Genomic DNA, 23,687 nt, shown 5'->3' with positions numbered 1-23,687 from the left:
CGCATGCGCGTTACGCTCTTCTCCGGTCCGCCGGAACAATCTCGCGAGAAGAGCCGCCCTAGGACGGAAAAATGGCGCCTCCCAGTCCCCGGGAGCATCAGTCCGCGCCAGCGACCGGTGCGACCAAGCCTGACGCGGAGATGGTACTGCCTGGCTTCCCGGATGCAGACAGCTTCGTAAAGGTCAGTTCGCGGGCTCTGAGGCACCGGTGTTTTAGCCGGAAGCGGGTCTGGGGCTGCGGGCTTCTGGCGCCTGTCACGGCGGCCTGACGGCGCGCACGGAGAATGGCAGCGGAGAGCTCCGCGCTTCCGGTGTGAGCGCGAGCGGCTTCGCGTAGAAAGCTGTGTCCGCGCCTTCGGAAGGGCGTCCTCGTCATCCACGTGGCGCACCCTGCGCTACCTCTCCTGAGGAGCCCAACAGCTGAGCGACTCTCCCGCCCATTGCTCACCCCGCTGATGCACAAACGTCTATTGCCCCAATCTCTTGGGTTGAATGTCACAGCGACCATCGAGCCTCTCTCTAAATGCCAAAGCTCACTCACCAGTACCTCTTGAGAAGGAAGATAGAGTTTTTATTTAAATTCTTTGTTCACAAAATTCACGATGCTGTCATGAGACGTTAACACCTCCCTTACGCTGGGATCCCCAACCATGAGATTATTTTCATTGATGGCCTTGCTGTGGCAGTCTGTGTAGACATTAACTTTAAAATAAATCGCGATCCTCTTGGTTAAAATATATTTTTTTTCTTTGCTAATTCGTAACTAATTTTGCTACCGTTATGAATTGTGATGTAAACAGGCAGGGTATCTGAAATGGGACCCAAGGGTTGAGAGCCACGGCCTTAAAATAAGCACCCACTCTTTATCAATGACAGCCACTTGTGATTGTTTCCCATTCATTACCTGCCTCACAACAGTCTACCTAAACCACTGGTTATAAAATGGTCACCTGAGTCGGGTGGTGGTGGTGGTGCACAAATCCAGCCCTTGGGAGGCAGAGGCAGGTGGATCTCTGTATGTTTGAGCCCAGCCTAACCCAGGTCCTGTACAAGAAGTGCTAAGCACTCTTAACGCTGAGCGGTCTCTCCAGCTCCCTGGGAGATATAGCTTTAAAATCTTGTGGGTTTTTTATTCCTTAGTAAACAGGAATCCATGTGTAAGATGCATCTTTTTCTCTGATTTTCAGTTTGCACTTGGGTCGGTAGTGGCCGTTACCAAGGCATCTGGGGGCCTGCCACAGGTCGGTGACGAGTATGACTTTTACCGAAGTTTTCCTGCCTTCCAGGCATTTTGTGAGACACAGGGAGACAGGTTGCTTCAGTGGTGAGTTTATTACGTTGATTGAAAGAAATAAAAGATTTTCCTGAGAGTGGCATACCTCAGTTGTTGGGAGATAATGAACGTGATTGGTTTCCTGGGTCTGAACTCCAGTACCAGCCATCACCAAAGAAACGCTGCCTAAATGCCATTAACCAGGGGGACATAGGATAATCATGTGGTCTGTGGCTGTTGGGGGAGAATAGCGGCTCACTGTGGAGCCCGGACTAGCCTGGAACTTGCTATGTAGACCAAGCTAGCCTTGAAATCTTAGAGATCAACCTTCCTCTACCCTCTGAGTGCTGAAATGAAAATGTCAGCCATCACAGCCAGCATGATCTATGATCTTTAAAAATAGGGGGTTGGGGATTTAGCTCAGTGGTAGAGCAAGGCCCTGGGTTCAGTCCCCAGCTCCGAAAAAAAGAAAAGAAAAAAATAAATAAATAAGAGGGCCGACAAGATGATTCCGTGGGTAAAAGGCATCTAATGCCAAGCCTGACAGCCTGAGTTCAACCCCTGAGACTCTCGGGATGGAGCGAGCTCACTCCTGCAGACTATCCTCTGGCCTTAACACATGGGCGGGGGAACTCACACACAGACACACAAAATATCTGTTTATGTCAAAAGTCTTTTGCTGCGTGTGGTGGCTCATACCTTTAATCCCAGCCTTAGGGAGACAGAGGCAGGTAGATCTCTGAGTTAAGGCTGGTGTGGTCTGTATAGTGAGTAGAACAGCCAAGGCTACACACTTCTCATCTGATAATTGTTGGGGGAGATCACCGTGAAGTTATTTTGCTGAGAATAGGTCTAACTCACCAAATTACACAGGTGTCTTCAAACTCACTGTGGCCTGAGCCTTCCAGGAAGCTGGTGTCACAAGCCTATACCATCAGGCCTGGCTTGGGGTCCTGTGTTTAAAGGTTGCTGTGAGGATGTACGTTGGGTTAATTTTATCCAGGGTGCTGGGAACCCTGTGATCCAAGCCATTTGAGGCGTTTTCCCAGACTGTAGATTGGTGCACGTGCTGACCTTGGTTTTCCTCGATTCCATAGCATGAGTCGGGTAATGCAGTACCATGGGTGTCGCAGCAACATCAAAGACCGAAGCAAAGTCACTGAGTTGGAGGACAAGTTCGATTTACTAGTCGACACCAACGACGTGATATTGGAGAGAGTGGTGAGTGCCTCCCATCCACATAAGTAAACTCTCAGATAGAAGGATCAGATATCAATGGAAGGAGAAACCCCAGCTCTATGGAAAGTGAAATAAATGTAGCCAGTCCTAGTGGCCGTACCTGTGTCTCGCACTAGGGAAGCAAAAGCAGGCGGGTGTTCTACACAGCAAGACCTCTCCGATAGATGGATGGGTGGATGGATAGATAGATGGAAAAAAAAATTAATTGTATGTATAGGCACGTGCCCATGAATGCCGTCCGTGGAGACCAGTGGTCTTAGAGCCCACTGGAGCTTGGGTAGAACGCCAGTCCTCTGCAAGAGCCATGGTGCTCTCTCCAGCCCCACCTATGCTCTTCAAAAATAGTTATGTTTTTGGCTCTAGAAGATGGCTCAGCAGTTAAGAGCACTTTCTGCTCTTCTAGAGGACCCAGGTTCCATTCCCAGCACCCATGTGGCAGCTCACAACCATCTGTAAGTCCTCCATGGGATCCAACATCCTCACACAGACATACATGCAAGCAAAGCACCAATACACACAGAATAAGATAAATAAATCACTTACAAAAATGTCAAGTTTAAATCGGCCATTAAAATTCTGAATGCGTACAGTATATAAATAATATTTTGATACATTTATCTATTCTTTTTAATTTACTCATTTATATTTTATTTTATGTGCATTGGTGTTTTGCCTGCATGTGCGTGTGTCTGAGGGTATCTCCTAGAACTGGAATTACAGACAGTTGTGAGCCACCATGTGGTTGCTGGGATTTGAACTCAGGACCTCTGGAAGAAAAAACCAGTGCTCTTAACCACTGAGCCATCTCTCCAGCCCTTACCTCCTCTTTCATGTGTGTATAAACCACATAATTCTGTGAATGCATTTCTTAAAAATGTCAGGTAGGTAAGTCTGTCAAAGTCACGCCCTAACCCAGTGCCTTGTCTCCTCATAGGGTATATTACTGGATGAAGCTTCAGGTGTCAACAAGCATCAGCAGCCTGTCCTCCCTGCGGGGCTGCAGGTCCCCAAAACGATAGTGTCGAGCTGGAACCGGAAGGTGAGCCCCGCTCACAGGCACACGCACACCGATGTTCTTGTCTCCAGAAGATAAGCTGCAGTCTCGTTCCCTACTTCATCCAGTGGCTTTGTCTCAGTTGGTTCCTACGTGTTGTCCGCAGGCAGGAGAATATGGCAAAAAGGCAAAGGCGGAGACTTTCCGACTGCTACATGCAAAAAACATCCTCCGGCCTCAGCTCAGGTTTCGAGAGAAGATCGACAATTCCAACACGCCATTTCTCCCAAAAATCTTTGTCAAACCCAATGCTCGGAAGCCACTGCCTCAGGGTAAGTGGTGCCTTGGACGTGCTTGAGTCTTCACTCCCGCATTTCTGTCCTCAGAGGGGCCAACACCTCCTCCTTTCCTAAGCTGAGAAGTGTGTGTGCCTCATGTGTGATGCTGTGTTTGTCACTGCCTGGTCTCCAGCTCTCTCAAAAGAAAGGCGGGAACGCCCGCAGGATCGTCCGGAGGACCTGGATGTCCCCCCAGCGTTGGCAGATTTCATCCATCAGCAGAGAACCCAGCAGGTGGAGCAGGACATGTAAGTGCGTGGCTATGGTCTTTCCGTAGCTGGCCCTAGTACCTTTTTTTTTTTCTTTTTTTTTTTTTTTTTTTTTTTTTTCGGATCTGGGGACCGAACCCAGGACCTTGTGTTTGCTAGGCAAGCGCTCTACCACTGAGTTAAATCCCCAACCCCCCATTTTTTAAAAGATTGAGTGTGCATGCACGCGAATCTCGTGCATACGTGCAGGAGTGCATGCGGAGGCAAGAAGAGAATGTCAGGGGATTCTGAGCTGTCTGACATGGGTACTGGGAACTGACTTTAGTCTTCTGCAGAGCGATGTACACTCCTAATGCTGAGCCATCTCAGGTCTACATGGCACCCTTACACAGGGCCCATGCTAATCCCTGTCATTCCACTTTCGGTATGTGCACTGCCCGGGTGAGCATCAGCCTCTATTTATCTTATTGAGATCAAGGCTCATTTTTGTAGCCCAGCCTGGCCTTTAACTCACGGTCAAGGTGAGATATTTTCACAGTGTAATTTTTCCTCATTTTTCGTTTTTGGTGGTAGGCGGTAGTAAGACAGGGTCTCATATATCTCAGGCTGGCCTCAAACTTCCTGTATCACCAAGGATGACCCTGAACTTAGGGTCCTCCTGCCTCCACCTCCTAGATGCTAAGATTAGAGCTGCCTGCCCTCCTGCCTGGGTTTGTCTGGTACTGAGGCTGGGCCCCGGGGCCTGGTGTAGCTGGACAAGCACTGTAGCAGCCCACCCTCAGCCTGCTCACTTGTTTACACACGCTGTGTCTGAGTGTCTGCGTTCCTTCTGACTCCCGGCATTAATATAAAGGTCTGTGTTGTGTTCACTCAGGTTTGCACACCCTTATCAGTATGAACTCGATCACTTTACTCCGCCTCTCTCGGTGCTGCAGAGGCCGCAGCCCCAGGTTAGTGCCCACACACGCTTTCAAAGCTGGCTTCCGGGAGCACGGGAAGAACAAAGCCCTGAGCTGGTTCACGTCTGCTTTCCTGGGGTAGCTTTAGGAGGCTGCAGAGTAGCGTCATCCCGTACACTTGGAAATCAGCCTGCACCTTCGTAGGGTTTGTCGTTAATACGGTGCTTTCTGTGTTCCTTTCGTGGTCCAGTTGTACAGGCCTGTGGAAGAGACACCCTGCCACGTTGTGTCATCCCTGGATGAACTTGTGGAGCTCAATGAAAAGCTCTTGGGTTGTCAAGAGTTTGCAGTGGACTTAGAGGTACCTTGAAATTGACCTTTAGTGAAGTCTTCATTTTCCTGTTAGTTGTCTAGCACTAATTGTCTTTTATGTGTGGGGGCCTGAGACAGGTATCACACTGTAGGCCAGGCTGGCCTCAAACTCAAACCCATCCTCCTACCTTCTTTTTTTTTTTTCCCCCTAAAAATTAGTTGTGTAACTTGTATAGCTAACTTTAAGAAGTGGTAAAGGAAACTTGTGGGTTTAGCTCTGTGCAGAGTTCCCAGGTTAAGAACGAAAGGTAAAGGAACACCTAGTAACCCTCTCCCCCAACCCCCTTCCGCACGGTTCAGCACCACTCATACAGAAGCTTCCTAGGACTGACGTGCCTGATGCAGATCTCCACGCGCACAGAAGACTTCATTGTTGACACCCTTGAGCTTCGAAGTGACATGTACATCCTCAACGAGAGCCTCACAGACCCAGCCATCGTTAAGGTCAGCCATACCAGCTCTTGCCGAGATCTTGGTGGGATCCCAGTGCTTTTCAGAGCACCATCTTGCTCTCTCAGCCTAAACCCAGTGGAGGGAGAAACTACGTCATCTCCTACCCTGAGGTTCGGCATGCTAACTGCTTAGCTCTAGACCCCCATGAGGGCATTTGCAGTGTAGCTTGGTGTTAGCCAGAGATCACGTTGGTGCGTGCTTCAGGGATCCCAGTCTGTTGCATTGCCTGAACTTGAGGACATATCTGGAGTTAAGAGGGTTCTTACCTGGGAGCAGAAGCAGCCCTTAGCAGTGTACAGTGACCAGCCCAAGGCCTGTGGCCTGAGTCAAGACATAGACTCTGGGGTGTCGTCCAGTGGTAGCATGCTTGCCTAGCATCCACAAGTCCCAGCGGTCAGTTCCTCCCAGTATTCGGTCCCCAGAGGCGGCTGAGTAAGGAGACAGATGGATGGCCTGCTGTCGGTGTCAGCTGCACAGCTCGGATTTTGCTTACAGGTCTTCCATGGTGCCGACTCTGACATCGAGTGGCTGCAGAAGGACTTCGGGCTCTATGTGGTGAACATGTTTGACACACACCAGGCAGCACGGCTTCTCAACCTGGCTCGCCACTCACTTGACCATCTGCTGAGACTCTACTGTGGGGTGGAGTCAAACAAGCAATATCAGCTGGCAGACTGGAGGATACGGTCAGTCAGTCCTATCTGCCAGTGGCAAAGTGTGCAGGGAGCAGGAAAAGTCTGTCACCTTGGAAGCCTGGCTCACCTTGGTCACTTTCAAGACAGCTTTTCTTTAGCTGCCGTGCCAGAATTTGGTTTGTTTTTCGAGACAGGGTTTCTCTGTGTAGCCCTAGCTGTCCTGAAATGAGGCTGGCCTCAAATTCACAAAGATCCGCCTGCCTCTGCCTCCTGTGTGCTGGGATTAAATGGGTGTCCACTACCACTAAACATCAGAATTTCTAATTATAAAAAGGAGAACGTATTTGAACCAATGTTACACTCCCAGTATAAGAAGGAAATTAGTCGGGCTGGAGAGATGGCTCAGCGGTTAAGAGCACAGTCTGCTCTTCCAGAGGTCCTGAGTTCAATTCCCAGAAACCACATGGTGGCTCACAACCACCTATAATGAGATCTGGTGCCTTCTTCTGGCCTGCAGGCATACATGCAGACAGAGAGCTGTATGATGTAAAATAAATAAACAAGAAAGAAAGAAGGAAATTAGTAACATTTGAAAGCCACTTCATTCTTGAGCCCTTGCCCATCTCCCAGCACTGGGCCACGTGCACTAGGGCAGCACCCTGGTCACCCTCACAGCACTCTCTGGGCTTGCTCCCATCTTGTAGCAGAGATAAGAAAGCACAGAGAGGGTCAGGACAGACAGATAGACCATAACAGGACTCTGCCTTAGCATCCCGTGTTGAATAATAGTTTGTCATCCTGTGACGCAGGAACTGACCGATTTTTTCCTTGGGAAGGAAAAAATCTTTGGGATGAGAAAAGGGCCAAGAAAGTTCTGTCACCCAGTACATAGGCAGTTGGGATGGCTGTCCCTGGGGCAGTCATTGAGAAGGCTTTTCTTCCAATCCTAGCCCTCTGCCAGAGGAGATGCTGAACTATGCCCGGGATGACACCCATTACCTGCTTTACATCTACGACCGAATGAGGCTGGAACTGTGGGAAAGAGGCAACGACCAGCCTGTCCAGTTGCAGGTGGTGTGGCAACGGAGCAGGGACATCTGCCTCAAGGTACCACGTCACCAGAGAACAGAGACCCCGCACCCGTGCTGTGTCTGATTGAGTTCTTCTGGTTTGTTCTGTTTTGTTTTGAAGTTAGCATAGAAAATAATGGCTCTGGGGCTAGAGAGATAGCTCAGTGGTTAAGACCATTGTCTGGTCTTCCAGAGGTCAGGGTTCATTTCCCAGCCCCCCCATGGCGGCTCACAATTGTCTAGTTCCAAGCGATCCAAACGCCCTCACACAGACATATATGCAACCAAAACACCAGGCAGATGTGTTGAGTTCAAGGGAGGCCAGCCTGGACTACAGAACTCCAGGACATAGAGAAACCCTGTGTTGAAAAACCAGAGAGGGCTGGAGAGATGGCTCAGCGGTTAAGAACACCCGACTACTCTTCCAGAGGTCCTGAGTTCAATTCCCAGCAACCACATGGTGGCTCACAACCATCTGTAATGGGACCTGATGCCCTCTTCTGGTGTGTCTGAAGACAGCTACAGTGTACTTATATATAATAAATGAAAAAATCTTTAAAAAAAAAAAAAAAGAAAAGAAAAGAAAAAAAAAAGAAAAACCAGAGAGAGGGGGTAGGGGAGAGAATGAATAATGGCTCAGAATTTACAAGCTAATTCATGCCTTTAATCCCAGCACTCAGGAGGCAGAGGTAGGTGGATCTTGAGTTTGAGGCTAGTCTCATCTACAGAGTGAGTTCTGGGACAGCCACGGCTGCACAGAGAAACCCTGTCTTGAAAAAAACCAAAACAACAACAACAACAAATTAGATAGATAGATAGATAGATAGATAGATAGATAGATAGATAGATAGATAGATAGATGATAGATAGATAGAAGATAGATTGGTTGATAGATAATTTGCATTTTCCTGAGATTAAAGAATGTTGGGTAATTTTTCTGTTTCTTCTTTTGAGGCCCTGAATCCGTTCACTGGCCCTTTCTTGGGTGAATGATTTGGATTTAGGTATTCTGCAGTTCCTGTGTGTCCTCCTGATGCAGAAGCCATACTGACCCTTGCTGTTACGTTGTCAGTGTGTGCTGCCTGCCGTAGCAGGAGTTAGGCTTCCGGTTTCATTCTGTTTTTCCTTGTAGTGCTGAGAACTGAGTTCAGAACCTCACATGTGCTAAGCAGACGCTCTCCCACAGAGCTCTGTATCCAGCCTTGGTTTCAGGTTTGGTTTGGTTTGGTATTTTGGTTTTTCAAATCAGAGTTTCTTTGTAGACCAGTCTGGCCTCAAACTCACAGATCCTCTTTCCTCAGCCTCCCAAGAGCTGGAATTAAGGGTCTTTCAGTTTTTTAAATGAGGCCTCACTAGGTTATGCAGAGTGGCCTCTGGCTTGTAGTCCTCCTATGTTAGCTTCCCAAGTGAACCACTAAACTCATCTTTACCTTTGTCCTTTAATGCAAGAGGCCTCTATTAGTCGGGTTTCAGCCTGGAACAAGCCCAGAGCACAATTTTTTTTTAAAGATTTATTCATTTATTATATATAAGTACTGTAGCTGTCTTCAGACACACCAGAAGAGGGCATCAGATCTCTTTACAGATAGTTGTGAGCCACCATGTGGTTGCTGGGAATTGAACTCAGGTCCTCTGGAAGAGCAGTCAGTGCTCTTAACCACTGAGCCATCTCTCCAGCCCCAGAGCACAATTTTTTATCCCACAGGTGTTTTTCTTTTTTTACAGTGCAGAGGATCAAACTCAGGGCTTAGTGCATGTTAGGCAGTCGTTCAGCCGCTCAGCCTTTCTCTACCGCTCATTGATCTTGACTATTGCCTAACATTTTGCAGAAATTTGTCAAGCCTATCTTTACGGACGAGTCCTACCTTGAGCTATATCGAAAGCAAAAGAAGCATCTGAATTCCCAGCAGCTGACAGCCTTTCAGCTGCTGTTTGCTTGGAGAGATAAGACAGCGCGCAGGGAGGATGAGAGCTACGGGTAAGGGACGCAGGGTTCTGTTACTGCCTATGGGGCAGTGGGTATGACTGTGAAGGCTGGCTACTGTCTCCTGCATTGCAGTGTTTAGTGAACCTTGCTAGTTTTACTTAGCGTGATCTCATTATGTGTTTTGTTCCAGATATGTTCTACCAAATCACATGATGCTAAAGATAGCTGAGGAACTGCCTAAGTAAGTCTCAGAGCCTGAGTGACATGCTCTCTCTTCTCAGTCGCTCTCAGTCCTTCACAGCCGGGCACTCATTGCGGCTGCCCAAGGCTGTACTCACAGAGGTTAGTACTCCAAGCTTGGACAGTGGCAAGGCCCAGGGAGCCACAGTCCTTGCCTGAGGGCTCCTGGACAAGAACTAAAACTTGTGAACTGGCCTCTCTGCATGGCTAATCCTGAGCCTGCTGCAGTCCCTTAGAGAGAGCTGTCTCACATTCCTTCTTGTGTCTCTTTCTCCAAATTATAGCCTCACAAGTTTTTTGTTTTGGTTTTTTTTTGTTTTGTTTTGTTTTGTTTTGTTTTTTTAAGCAGACTTAACTCACTGTTTTCTTCTTGTATAGAAGCCCTAATGTGGTAGGCACAGCTGGAGCCTGGATCCTCTGAACCTCTAGAGACTGGTGTGGGTTTTTACAAAGTGGTCAGTGAGTTCTTGAGAAGGAGATTTGGTGAACACAGTCTCTCTTTCCAGAGGTCAGGGGTCAATAGCTATACATCATGGAGATGGTATCAAAGGTGGCCTTGGCAAAGTTGCCCAGGGTAGCAGTGCAGCCCCTGGCTGAAGTGTAGCAGTCATCTATACCGGCCATCATCAGTAGCTTCTTGGGTACAGGAGCAGAAACAATGCCAGTGCCTCTGGGGGCGGGGATGAGACACACCAGCACAGAGCCACAGTGGCCTGTCACCTTGCATGGTACAGTGTGGGGCTTGCCAGTCTTGTTCCCTTAGTAGCCTCTCCCTCTGCACAGGGACAGTGGAGAGCTTAGCTAGGATGCTGGCCCCTCCCATGGCAGTGGCTACCTCCTTGGAGTACTTAACACCAAGACCAACGTATTCTTTGTAGTCCCCAGTAGAGACAACAGCCTTGAACCTGGTCCTCTGGCCAGCCCAAGTCTGCTTCTGCACTGGCAGTCTTCAGAACATCATCCTTTATGGAAAAAAGTCAATAATCTCAGATTCTGTAATGGGCTGGGAGAACAGGTAGATCCCCAGGGACTTGATTTTTCTGTCCTTAACCAGGCGGCCCAGCTTGGTGACAGGGATCCATTCATTGTCTTTGGCTTTACCTCCATGAGCCCGAAGCCTTGACCTTGACCACAGCCACAGCCTCCAGGCGGCCGGCCCAGCTTGGTGACAGGGATCCATTCATTGTCTTTGGCTTTACCTCCATGAGCCCGAAGCCTTGACCTTGACCACAGCCACAGCCTCCAGGCGGCCCCTAAGACCGCTGCTGAATTCTCCTTGGAAGCCATGATGGCCTCCTAACCCTGGGCCCCTGGGCCCTCCCACTGCACTGGTGTCATCTGCCATTAGGTATTTTTCCGAAGCCTCGTGACTTTTAAAAGCATTTTATTATATTAATTAGAGCAGAAACAGGAATAAGAAATTGGAAATCAACTTTCCTTGAGGCTAATCTCCAACTCTCAGGATCTGTAAGACAACCAGAGGAATGGGCTTGAGAGTTGGTGCAGGGAAGATCGCATGTCCGGGTGGCTGGCAGCTCCGGGCTGATTTATGTAATCTCGTGATCCTTTTATGGCCTTCACTTTAGGGGACAGGGGGCTATGGGGAGGGATCTTCACTCCATGCCCAGGCTGCCCTGCAACTCACTGCCCTGTAACAGAACCTGTGACCTTCCTGCTTCCATTTCTCAAGTGCTGGGGTCACAGACCTGCACCAGGACGCATGGTTCATGTGCTGGGCGTGGAGCTCAAGGCTTCCAGCTGCTAAGCAAGCACGCTGATGTCAGTCAGTATGGAAAGGCTTCTCTCCAAGATGAGCTGAGATTTTTACCTTGTTTTCAGGGAGCCTCAAGGCATCATAGCTTGCTGTAACCCAGTACCACCTCTTGTCCGGCAACAGATCAATGAGATGCATCTCTTAATCCAGCAGGCCCGGGAGATGCCCCTGCTCAAGGTATGCAGTGTTTGATTTAGCAGCCCATTCTCCAGCACCTTCTCCTGTGGCCTTCCAGAGCCCTGAGCTGTTCTCCTGTCCCAAATCACCCTGAGGAGTAATGAAGGCTTGGAAGTACAGGGGGTGTCATGGAAGCTATGGAGCGTGTTGTGTTAGAGTTAGCTGCTCTGTGATTACTGGTTTGGAGTTTGGAGTTTTGAGGTATGGTTTTATTTTTTGATACTAAGGTTTAAGCCCAGGGCCTACCAATGCTACACAGGTACTCTTCTGCTGAATTATTGCTCTAGCCCACATGTTTTTAAATTAAGTTTTTATGTATTCTATGTGCGTGTAGACGTATGTAATACAGCACATGTGTCTGGATCAGAATACACTGTATATGTACTCTGTATGAGTCCTGGTTGTCAGACATGGCAGTAAGAGCCCTCTCACCAGCAACTGCATTGTTGTTTTTAATGGCAGTCATAAATTAAACCTTAACCTTTATGGCCTTTTCCGTAATTTGATAGCAAACTGGGTCATTTAATGATTGTAGTAAAGCAGTTCATTTGGTGGAATGAGTTGGAGTAAGGATCTTGGCGTAGAGAGCTGACAGTGGAAACCCAAACCTGAAGCCATCACACCCTGGGTGTGCATGGTTGGACCAGTGTGGAAAGGGTTGTAGGATACACCAGAGAGAGAGGCGTGTGGCACTCAGCAGGAGATGGTCACAACAGGCTGCCAGTTACTGCTGTGCCTAGGGACTGGAGGAGCTGTCCACCTGGGCGGTGGTTAGATTTGCTGAGAGGGGAGGGTAGGATCCAGGACAACAAGCTGCAGTCAGAGCCTCAGTAAGAGGGAGGGAGGAGAATCATGGGTCGACTGGGGATCCAGAAGAATGAAGGAAAGACTAAAGCCTGGATAATCGTAGGTGGAAGTGAGGCCTCCCTCAGAACATAGACCCAGAGCTGCGCATGCAGTGACACCTGTAATCCCAGCCCTTGGATGCAGAGCAGAAGGATCAGGAGTCCACGCTTATCCTCAGCTATCTGCTGAGTTTAAGGCCAGCCTGAATTTCAAGAGACCCTGTCTCAAAAAAAACCAAAGACCTATCAAGACGAGATGGTACAGGCGCTCGCCCACAGCCTGATGAACTGAGTTCCATCCCGCGGCCCCTTGTGGTTGAAGGAAAGGACCAACACCCTAAGTTACCCTAAGTGTGCCTGCTGAATGAATGACTATAAAGAAAGAAGAAAATGTGTCTTTGCAGGAATGTCTGCTCTCTGTAATAAAACTTGTTAAAAGTCTACTTAAGTGGTTTCTTTTAGGGGTTCTGCTTTAATTCTTTTCCTTCTTTTTGAGATAGGTTCTTACCATACAGCTGTGTAACCCTGAAGCCCAGGCAGGCCTTGACCTTTCAGTCCTGTCCCACCCCTTCACCCCCACCCCCAGCCTTCTAGGTAGCTAGAATTAGAGATTTGCACCACCATATCCACCTTTCTTAGGAAAACTTAGAATGTGTTGGCTTGGTGGTGACATCTATATGTGATCAGTGGTTCATTATCCTTTAAAAGATTGTTGACCCACAAGACTCAAAATGAAAGAAGAGTGTGTTTGCAGCTGTCATGTTAAGATGTCCATCTAGGTCTAAAGAGGCCAAAGGTAGGGTGTGTTGCCTCTCCTGTGTGAGGCCACAGGCACCCCTGCACCGCACACATATACACGCCATGCATACATGTGCATGCACTTGCACACGCACTCACACACAGACCCACAAAGCCCTTGTTAGTTTCCCAGTTTGTATAAGTAGAAAGCACACTGGCTGCCAGAGAAGGCTCCTCCAGGCGGGCTGGAGCCACTGCGTCATACCACCTCCTGACGGGCGCTGGCCTTTCACATGGTCGGGCTTGGGACCCAGCTGCTCAGAGTGAGGGATGAAAGGATAGCTCTTGGCCCTTGGGAGACAGACTCACTGACAACTACAGTCTACTGAGTAAGCTTGTGTCGTTGCCTTTACACAACTTTCCTCCGTTTCTTTTCCCTTTCGTTGGTTTTGTGTGTGTGCACGCCCGCGCGTTTTGAAATAGTCTCCAGTAAGCCAGAATGGCCTTGAGCTTGTGGTCCTGCTCCTGCCTCTGCAGTGCTGGGGTTGCAGGCATGTGCAATCACCCACTGGGAGGTCAGGCCCAGGGCTTCAAGCAGGCTAGGCAGACACTGCCAACTGAGCTACATTCCTGGCCCTGCTCTTCTCTCCCCCTTAGTCTGAAACTGCAGCTGGAGTGAAGAAGAGTGGACCCCTGCCTAGCGCCGAGGTACAGTGTCACGGCTGCTGTGTCACCTATGGGAGGGGTGGAGATCACAGCCCCTGACAGGTCAGTGCTGTCCCACTGGCCAAGAGCTCCTGGCTTGCTTATTAGTTTTACATGTGGTCTGCTGGTTTCTCTTTGATGCAGAGATTGGAGAATGATCTCTTTGGACCCCATGACTGCTCCCATGCCCCTCCAGATAACTACCCGGTCACCTCAACTGATGGTAAGATGGAAGCCCTCTGGACTCCCAGACAGATGGAGCCAGTTTCCTGGACGAGAGCCCACAGGTCTTGCTTGCCTCTGTGTCTCTAGGGACCGTGCCACTTCAGAAGCAGCCGAGCCTCTTCGATGAGGACAAAGAAGAGACCTCTGTGGGTGCCAGATGCCTCCTTGCTACAGCCGTCATCACTCTGTTCAGTGTGAGTAACAAAGGAGCCCACCATGGTGGTTCAGTCTTCCTCATGATGGGTGGGCTTAAAACACGGGCTGTGTGTCCGGAGGGTACATGTGTGTCTGAGAATAGTGCCAGAGGTAAAGCGAGAGGTGTGGACAGGGCCTCTAGACAGGGAAGGGTATCTCGTGAGCTCTGTTGGAGAAGAGACCTTAGCGTACAGGCGGAAGCATGGCCCAGAGGCCAAGCTCACTGGCTGCTCTTCTAGAGGATCTGGGTTCGGTGCCAAGTACCTGCATGACGGCTCACAGCCAGCTGCACTTCCAGTTCTGGAGGATCTGACACCTTCCAAACTCCGTGAGCACCTGCACACACATGGAACACATGTGTACACACAGACAAAGCACGCATACACATAAACATACATCTCTTTCTAGGAAAAGCAAAAGCTAGGCTGTGGTGGCACACGCCTTAGTCTCCACACTCAGGATGCAGAGGCAAGCGGTCTGTGAGTAGTTCGAGCCCAGCCTGGTCTAGAGAGTCAGTTTTAGGACAGCCAGAGCTACACAGAGAAACCCCATCTCAGAAAGAGAGAGACGGGCAGACCAGCCAACCTTAGAGGGAAAAGTGTCTAAGGAGGACACTGGGCTGACATGACAGACTGACAGACAAGAGCAGGTCCAGCTATGGCAGAGGGCCAGACCAGCTGGGTGGCCAGCAGGGCTTCTGAACTTGGAGTTTGTGACAGGTACTTCTCCTAAACACACCTATCATCGTCTGGATACGCTCTTAGGAAAACCCACACACTTCATCACTATAACTCACTAGCAGAAATGTCATCAGCCAGTGTAGGCTGTAGGGAGTAGCCGGCCTCTCCTCTCTGACCCTGGTAGAGTATTCTGGAGACCCTGTGTGGCTTGCTCGGACTGACTGCTCCTGGGGCCTGGCTGTGATGTAGTCTGTTTCCGCCTGCCTGTATTGGCACCTCTAGGTTCCCTGCAAAGGGAAGGCCCAAAGGCCTGGAGAGGTGGCTTGTGGGTAAAGTACTTGCCTTGGAAATGTGAGACTACAATTTGGATTCCAGAAAGAACTGAAAGGCCAGACATAGCACACCTGTGTAATCCCATTGACCTGTGCTGGGATGGGAGAGGGCTCCTGGGCCAACTAGCTCAGCGTACATGGTGATGAGCAAGGCACCCTACATCAAAGGTTGTCGTTGACCTCCATGTGCACACACTTGTGCATGTCCATGTGCATGTGCATACACAGTTTTAAAAGTCCTGTATGAGCCAGGCACGGTGGTGCATGCCCAGCACTCAGGCAGGGACGGGCAGATCTCTTGAGTTTGAGGGCAGCCTCCCCTCCGTAGTGAGTTACAGGACAAACAGGGTTACACAGACAAAGTCTGTCACAATAAAAGTATTTTAGACAGGGCTGTACGGTGGTGATTCATGAACAAAAAGGGTGTAGGGGCCACAGGCTGGCAGGAGCTGTCATGGGGATCTAGCAACTTGACTTGTTGGCTAGGACTGCCTTTTTCTTTTTTCTTTTTAATCAGGATCTCATTCTGTTAGCCACTCTAACCTTAAACTTCCATTTCTCCATTGTTGCTCTTGCAGAGGACTTAGTTTAATTCCCAACACGCAGATGGCAGCCCCCGGTGATCTATAGCTCCAGGTCCAAGGGATCCAACACCTCCTGACCTCCGTCAGCACTGGGCACGCACGCGCACACACACACACACACACACACACACACACACACACACACACACACCCCACTCATGCACATAAAATTTTCACTTGGGACACAGAAGCAGGTGGATCTCTGAGTTCGAGGCAGCCTGGTCTACAGAGTGAGTTCCAGGACAGCTAAGTCTACACAGAGAAACCCTGTCTGGAAAAAACAAACAAACAAACGAAAATCATTTGGATTTCTCCCGCCTCAGCTCTTCAGTGCGGGGATTGCAAGCGTGTGCCCGTTCCTAACATGAGGCTGCGCTGTCACGAGACTTCTACGTTTAGTCTGAAGAAGGCTGTGTTGTCTCTGTTCTGTGTTAGAAACAAACACAAGGGACGAGCGGATGTTATGAGTGCCGTTGGCAGCAGTGTTCAGTGGCATGATTTTACTGGTTGCCTGTCAAGATCTGAATACAGTTCACATCTGTCAGTTAGGGCCTCAGGCTGTCTGCCCAGGCGGAGCTGTGTCTAAGTCCCCGTGCTTTTCCTCTTCGCACACAGAAGGCAGTGACAGGGCCACAGGCCGTGATTGTGAAGGCTGTAAAGATGCATGGGCTCACACGCTGACGTGGCGGCTCACTCACCTGTAATCCCAGAAGCAGATAAATACCTGGTTTTAAGGCCAACCCTGGTCTACATAGCTCAAACAAATGAGTTCATCACCTTAAGAAATACATTCTCCCTGTCATGGACCCGGCATGGAAGCGTGGTCCTGGTAAGAAGTGATGGTTGCTATGTCCCTGCAGGAACCCAGCACTGAGGAAGCTGGAAAGACTCCATTGACGGTGGCACAGAAAAAAGCCCAGAGCATAATGGAGTCCTTCGAAAACCCATTTAGGATGGTGAGTAGTGCAGCTGCACCAGCCCGGCAGGAGCTACGGGGAATTCTGCAGCCACGAGCCTTTTCACCGGGGAGGAAAGCAGGACTGTGGAGGGGGAGCCCAAGACCACCGACGTATCGGTCATCCATGGTGTCCAGGTCGGGACTCTTGAGTTGAGGCCTTAAGGGACCATCCTGGCAATAGGAGTGCCTCTGACAGACAAGGTGCTGCTCTTGGCATTTGCAATGACTGTTTCCCTTCTGCAGTTCCTGCCTTCTCTGGAACACAAGGCCCACATCTCTCAAGCAGCAAAGTTTGATCCTTCTTCGAAAATCTATGAAGTAAGTAGCTCTCTATGGGCTTCTGGCCTGAGTGAGGGTCTCTCAGAAAGGCTTCAGATCCTCTTAGGCCGCTGAGAACAGGACAGCGGCCCTTTGCATCTAAGCCTGCTTCTAGGAAGAGGCCAGACTGTAGCCCAGTCCTCAGAAGCCTCTGAGGGCTTGGGGCTGGGAATAGAGCTCAGTTGGTAGCGTGCTTGCCTGGCTCGTGTGGAGCCCTGGTTTGATCCCCAGCACAACGTAAAGCTGGCATGGAGATGCACACCTATGAGCTCAGCACTTGGGAGCAGACAGCAGGAGGACCAGAAGCTCAAAGGCATCTTCAGCTACACAGTATATTGTAGGCTAACCTGGGCTCTAGGAGGCCCTGCCTTTAAGAAAAGAAAGAAAGCAGCATCAGCCTGCCTTGCCTCATAAGCATGTCAACATAGGCTAGTGTTTGTCTGATGTATACTTGAACCCTGGGTTCAAGGGTTCCAATCCAAGACTGAAGAGGAAAAAACAAGACTGTGTTTTTCTAATGGAGTAATTTATATGTAATAAAGTGTATAAATAATATAGTTTATAGCATCTGTATATGCGTATATTGCTTCAAGGCTCTTAAGGGAGCAGCTTGAATCTGAGGAGACACTGCCTTGCACTGCAGACAAGAGTACCCCTCACACAGGGCCCTGTAGGAAGGATGGCCCTGCCACCAGACAGCACTCTCACTGGCCTCAGTCCTGTGCTAAGGGCTTAACCTACTGCTTTCAGGAGGAGTCCCAGGGCCATCAAGGTGGATCATGGGTAAAGGATCCCACCACCCAGCCTGAAAAACTGAGTTGGATCCCAGGAACCTATGTGGTGGAAGGAGAGAACTGACTCCAAGCTGTGTTTTAACCTTCACACGTGCACGGTGGCTTGTGTACACACAAAATGAGTGAATAGAATTAATAGAATTTAATGAAAATAGGTAGCGGAGTATGACAATGCACGCCTTCAACCTAACACAGAGGAAGCAGAGGCAGGCAGTTCTCTGATTTTTTGAGGCCAACCTGGTCTATATACCAAGTTCTAGGGGAGCCAGTATAATATGGTGAGGTCCTTCCTCAAAAAAAAAAAAAAAAAGTAAGAAAGACAGTAAAACTAAAAATAAAGAAGTGAGAAGACTTGAGGACTTGACTCACTGGTAGTGTACTCACTTAGCAAGCATTGGGCAGTGGGTTCAGACCCACATCGAGGGGAAAACAAGCCAGGCATAGTTACACATCTTTTCTCCTAGCATTTCAAAGGCAGAATCTCTTGGTTCAAGTTCAGACTGCTCTACAGAGCAGGTTCAAGGCCCAGCCAGGGTTACAGGGTAAGACCTGGTCTCCACAGAAGGGGTTGAGGGACTAGAAATAGGGAATCTACAGCACGTGACTGTAAACCCAGTACATGGGCAGTGGAAGCAGGAGGATGAGTTTAGGGTCATCATAGGCTGAATAGAACCTTGGAAACTAACATTGACTCAAAAAACCAATCTAAAGAGGAAGTAACGGGGTTGGGGATTTAGCTCAGCGGTAGAGCACTTGCCTAGCAAGCGCAAGGCCCTGGGTTTGGTCCCCAGCTCAAAAAAAAAAAAAAAAAAAAAAAAGGAGGAAGTAACGTGGGCTTCTCTTCATCTCCTGCCCCAGCTGTAGCACAGCATCCCCAGTCCATCCCTGTGTTCATTTTGGATCACCCAGATGTGAGTGGGACAGGACAGGACATGTAGGCCTAGGGAAACACACCTGGAGCCCCACTTTGTTCACTGGCCCGGGCCACAGGGCCAGTGACCGAGGCTCCCTGGTCTAGAGGGTGACTGGGTTGAGGTGTCCGGAGTGAGCACATACAGCCCCACCATGCCCGGGGTTCGGGTGTATTTTGCCCTCCTTAATAAGGATCTTGTAAACAAAGCCAGCGAAAAGACGGTACTTTTAGATGTAGGGTGTATTGGCTTGGAATATGTGTTGTTAGTACCTTAGCGTGTCCTCCATGGCCCCTGACACAAATAGGCAGGCACTCCCAAGTAACTGAGTTTAGGCAGCTTCTTTTTGGATTTGGTTTCCTTTTGTTCTGGTCATTGTCTGTTTTCATTATAGATCAGCAACCGTTGGAAGCTGGCCAGCCAGGTCCAGAAAGAACCTAAAGAAGCAGCCAAGAAGAAGGTAGCTGAGCAAACAGGTAGCGTCCGCATCCATGTAAATGTCAGTCAGATTGAGGATGTCCAATAAGGATTCCCAGCCCTCGCTGACAGACAGGCCCAGCCCCAAGCTTGCAGAGTTCAACTTCTACTGGGAATGGCGCAGTCACTGCCCGTGTGTTCTGCCACTGTAAAGCAGTAGGTTCTGTGCGTGCAGAGGGAAGAGCTCTGGACGCTGGTGAGGAAAGGCAGTCTAGGTCACCCGAAGTGAAGAGGCTGCCACAGATCCATGGGAGAGTGCACTGAAGCAGACTCCAAGTTCCCATGCGGTGGCTGGCTGGCAGGCCCAAGGAATGGCAAGCCAGGACTGTCCAGGTGCCTGGGGAAGAGAGGCAGGGGAGCAGACGGGCCTCTCTGAGGACTGCTGGACCTTAGATTAACTTGGCAGGGCTCAGAGCATGGGGGATCCCCCTGACACAATCAAAATAGACAGAAAGCCTGCGCCCAGCAGCTCAGCCGACACTCTGAGGTCAGATCCTAGACCCGCCCTATCTTAGAGCCAGCACTTGGCGGTCAGTTGGATGAGGCATGGGAAAGGAAGGTGTGGGCTGGCAGAGGCTCTGTCCTGAGCATCTAGGGAGATGGGCTTGCTGGCTGTGAGAGAAGCTCCATATCTAAAAGGAGGCCTGACTCCTGGACATTGACACCAAGAGTGTCAGAAGCCGCTGGCTGTTTGGCCTGGCCTCCTGAGAGGCACAGGCAGGCAAGGTTATTGGTTAGAGTCTAAAGCCAAGGCCAAGGAGCACTGATCTGGACCCAAGGGACAGGTTGGGTGGGCAGTGGCAGGAGTCTACAAGCCGTTCTCTCTCACAGCTGCCCGAGAGGAGACAAAGGAGGAGTCCACAGCTGCTGTGCTCGAACAGCCTATCCCTGTGCGGCAGCAGGCCGCGGTACGTGATTCCCCTCCCCTTTACAGAAACAAGTGCCCCTGGTCAAGTTCAGGTTTCCTGGACCACTGTTGGGGGGCTCACTCTGTACCCCAGCTGATCTGGGTTTGTCAGTCAGCGCCTACCTCTCTTCTCCTCAAACTAGGTGATGTTAGGACTCTCTTAGGATCTGTGTCTTTGGTAAACCCTCGTAGCGATGGCTGTGGTCTGCAGAGGACAAAGCACAGGGACATTGCTGTGTCCCAGGCTACCCTAGAGAAGTCTTTGTTTTCTGTTTTGGTGTATGGGGGAGGGGGTGCTTTTGTTTTCTGAGACAGGATTCTCTGTGTAGCCCTGGCTGTCCTGGGCTGTAAAACAGGCTAGCCTTGAACTCAGATGCACCTGCCTCTGCCTCCCTAGTGCCGGAATTAAAGCTCTGTGACACCATTCCCCTGCCCCCGCCCCCCAATCTCTTTGTTCTTATTACACCCAGACCATCCTAACATTCTTAATCTTTCCTTAAGTGACCTGAAAATACTGTCAGTTAAGAGTTTTCTCCAGCCAATGCTAGCTGAGTATGATTGTCCCTGAATTCCAGCTCAGCTCCCATTCTTGCTGTTGAAGCAACTTGAGTCATTCCCAGCTAAAACAGGTTGAACATCCCAGTCTGATGCCTGAAATTCAGTGCCTACTGTCCACAGTGTTCTCAGGGCTGACCCAATACCACGGGTGGACAATTCCATGCTCCACAAAATGATTGAAGCTGCAGGGAATGATCTGCAGGCTATGTGTGTAAGCTGTAAAGTACAAGTGAACCTCACGTTTACATGCGGGCCTGCCTGGTGTGGGCGAGGTACTGCTGTGTTGCAGTGGGATGTCACTGCACACTCCTGTGCCTCCTCCCTGAATGTTCTCACCCTGCAGCTAGAAAATGCTACTAAGAAGAGAGAGCGAGCCACCAGTGACCTGAGGACCATAGAGCAAAAACAGGAGAAGAAACGACTAAAAAGCTCCAAGAAAGCCAAGGACCCTGATCCCCCAGGGAAAGACTTCAGTCCGTACGACTACAGCCAGTCAGACTTTGGGGCCTTCGCTGGTAAGGCCAGAGAGGACACAGCAAGAAGATGCATGGTAGTTTGAGGAGGGAGGACACACCAGGAAGATGCATGGTAGTTTGAGGAGGGAGGAGCTGCAGAGTACAGGGAGCACCTTCACTCCCCAAGTGAGTCCTGCCCAGAGCCTAGGACAAGCAGTGGCTCTCCTTGCTGCAGATTCTCAGTAGCCATTGTCCCTGCTAGGATGTCCTCCTCTGAGGTCAGCTCACATCATCAGCAGTGGCATGAGGTCTGCTTGATGCAGAAGTGTCAGCCTGCTGGGGCACATGAAGGGGTGGCACTGATGCTGGGGCACATGAAGGGTGGCACTGATGCTGGCATTTCCTGAAGCCCAGACCCTGGCCTGTCAGCCTTTGTGTCTGCTCATTGCTGTGATCACTCTTACTTTCAGGGGACAGTAAATCCAAGCCTTCCTCCCAGTTTGACCCCAATAAGGTGGCACCTTCTGGAAAGGTAAGGCTGCAGGGGGCACCTTCAGCTCCAAGGGCTCCCCCTCCCTCTGCTCTGGTGACCAACTGGGCTTCTTCTCACACTTTTCCCACCTCATTTCTTCTCAAGCACAGATGCTGCTGCCATTTGTCCCCACAGCAATTTTTTTTAAGTGTATTATTAATGTGTAAGAGTGCAGAAAAGCTGGGTTGGGGATTTGGCTCAGTGGTAGAGCGCTTGCCTAGAAGGAAGTGCAGGGTCCTGGGTTCGATCCCCAGCCCAGAAAAAAAGAAAAAAAAAAAAAAGAGTGCAGAAAAGCCAGAGGACAGTATATAGGAGTTCCGGCCTCCTACCATGGGCTCTGGGGATCTAACATAGGTCACTGCGCTTTACTGTATGACCCTGCTGGCTGTGTATCAGCAATGTGAGAACAGACAGCAAAGATTATAGTACGTATAACCTAGGCTGACCTAGAACTCACGACCCTCCTGCTTCCACCATTTGACTGCTGGGATCACAGGCCTGTGCCACTATACCTGGCTTGCTATGTTGCTGCACTGGATGTCCTCCAGTCTACTGCCTGGGCCTGAGGTGCTGCCCTACACACTGAAGGGGCTACATGTATAACTCCTGACTGCCTCAGGTCTGTGCTAACCAGGCTGAATTTGAAGCTTACTGAGAGTGGTCAGGACTGCAGAGCCCCTCCTATTCCTGTCAGCCTGTCAGGCACACAAGTTGGGGTAATTGAGGCTGGCATCAGCGTACATAACTCTTCTCTTTCAGAAATGTTTTGGAGCCAAAAAGTTTAAGCAGTCGGTGGGAAACAAAAGCATGTCATTTCCTGCTGGGAAGTCGGACAGGTAAGTGGCCTGGCTGGGTCAGCAGGGGCACCAACCACTGTACCTGAGACCCTCAGCAGAATGCAGCTCCAGGGGCTTCTGCTGGACATGGGCAAGACCTCTCTGTCACTCAAAGCAGGAGAGGACGTCACGGGCTCCATGTCAAAGTCACGCTCACATGACCATACCCTGCCTCCTGGGCCTCAAATCCCATCCTTCTCTTTCTTACACTGTAGTTTCTCACTGGAACCCTTATCTCAGAGCACATGGGTGGGCTTCTTAGGGATGAGGGAAATCAACAGGTGGGTCACCAGTGGCAAGCGTTTGCATGGCATGAACAGCTCATGCTAGGGCAGAGCTCGAGGTCAGGTTCCCACACAGGAAGCAGGACAAGCCTGCTGCCACAGAGCCCACAGCTCAGTGCCCAAGCGTAGGCCTCATGTTCTTCCCTCCCTTACTGTGTGTTTTGAGATTTGTACGGCCTCTGAACACAGAGGTAACTCTGGTTTTCATCCGTCTCTGCAGAGGCTTCCGGCACAACTGGCCAAAGAGATAGTCTTGGAGAGGCTCACGGCTGTGGACACTGCTGCTTTGTACAGAACCCATTTTAAACCATTAAAAATGTATTCCTACCAGAAGAAGGCTGGGTCTGGGTTTTTGGCTGTTTTATTTGGGGGGTACGGGATGTTGTGGGGTTTGTTTTGCTTTACTTTCACCAGCTCTAGGTGTTTGCTTTCTTTGTTTTGCTTTTACCCTACTCTGTTCAGAGACTGGGAGAGAAACATGCTGACTTAGGGTTCACTGCTGTGAACAGACGCCATGACCAAGGCAACTCTTATAAGGACAGCATTTCATTGGGGCTGGCTTACAGGTTCAGAGGTTCAGTCCATTATCATCAAGGCGGGAGCATGGCAGCATCCAGGCAGGCTTGGTGCAGGAGGAGCTGAGAGTTCTACATCTGCATCTGAAGGCAGCTAAGAGAAGACTGACTTCCAGACAGCTAGGATGAGGGTCTCAAAGCCCACACCCACACCTACTCTTGGTGCCACTCCCTGGGC

General features: G+C 50.0%; 1 protein-coding gene across 1 annotated transcript; it reads left to right on the top strand.

Annotated features, from left to right (window-relative positions):
- Positions 1–33: 33 nt before the first annotated feature.
- On the top strand, positions 34–23,270 carry Exosc10 (exosome component 10). Its single transcript, XM_032894657.1, has 25 exons — positions 34–182; positions 1,188–1,324; positions 2,371–2,494; positions 3,447–3,551; positions 3,673–3,838; positions 3,978–4,092; positions 4,928–5,003; positions 5,203–5,313; positions 5,625–5,768; positions 6,273–6,463; positions 7,363–7,519; positions 9,312–9,460; positions 9,600–9,650; positions 11,489–11,600; positions 13,841–13,891; positions 14,033–14,111; positions 14,201–14,307; positions 16,765–16,860; positions 17,106–17,180; positions 19,280–19,361; positions 20,194–20,270; positions 21,171–21,342; positions 21,753–21,814; positions 22,574–22,650; positions 23,155–23,270. Exons 1-25 carry the CDS (start codon positions 72–74, stop codon positions 23,183–23,185), a joined length of 2,658 nt encoding a protein of 885 aa, XP_032750548.1. The 5' UTR covers positions 34–71; the 3' UTR covers positions 23,186–23,270.
- The last annotated feature ends 417 nt before the right edge of the window (positions 23,271–23,687 follow it).

This window comes from Rattus rattus, chromosome 1, assembly GCF_011064425.1.
Source record: "Rattus rattus isolate New Zealand chromosome 1, Rrattus_CSIRO_v1, whole genome shotgun sequence".
Classification (NCBI taxonomy): domain Eukaryota; kingdom Metazoa; phylum Chordata; class Mammalia; order Rodentia; family Muridae; genus Rattus; species Rattus rattus.
The sequence above is the reverse complement of the archived record's forward strand: the minus strand, read 5'-3'. Positions and strand labels throughout refer to the sequence as shown.

What these genes read in the sequence shown, in the direction of transcription:
- Exosc10 (XM_032894657.1), top strand. Translation starts at nt 72, where the DNA reads ATGGCGCCTCCCAGTCCCCGGGAGCATCAGTCCGCGCCAGCGACCGGT. An exon ending in GACCCCTGCCTAGCGCCGAG is followed by an intron (nt 13,892 to 14,032) that starts GTACAGTGTCAC and finishes TCTTTGATGCAG; the next exon opens with AGATTGGAGAATGATCTCTT. An exon ending in CTTCTTCGAAAATCTATGAA is followed by an intron (nt 17,181 to 19,279) that starts GTAAGTAGCTCT and finishes TTTTCATTATAG; the next exon opens with ATCAGCAACCGTTGGAAGCT.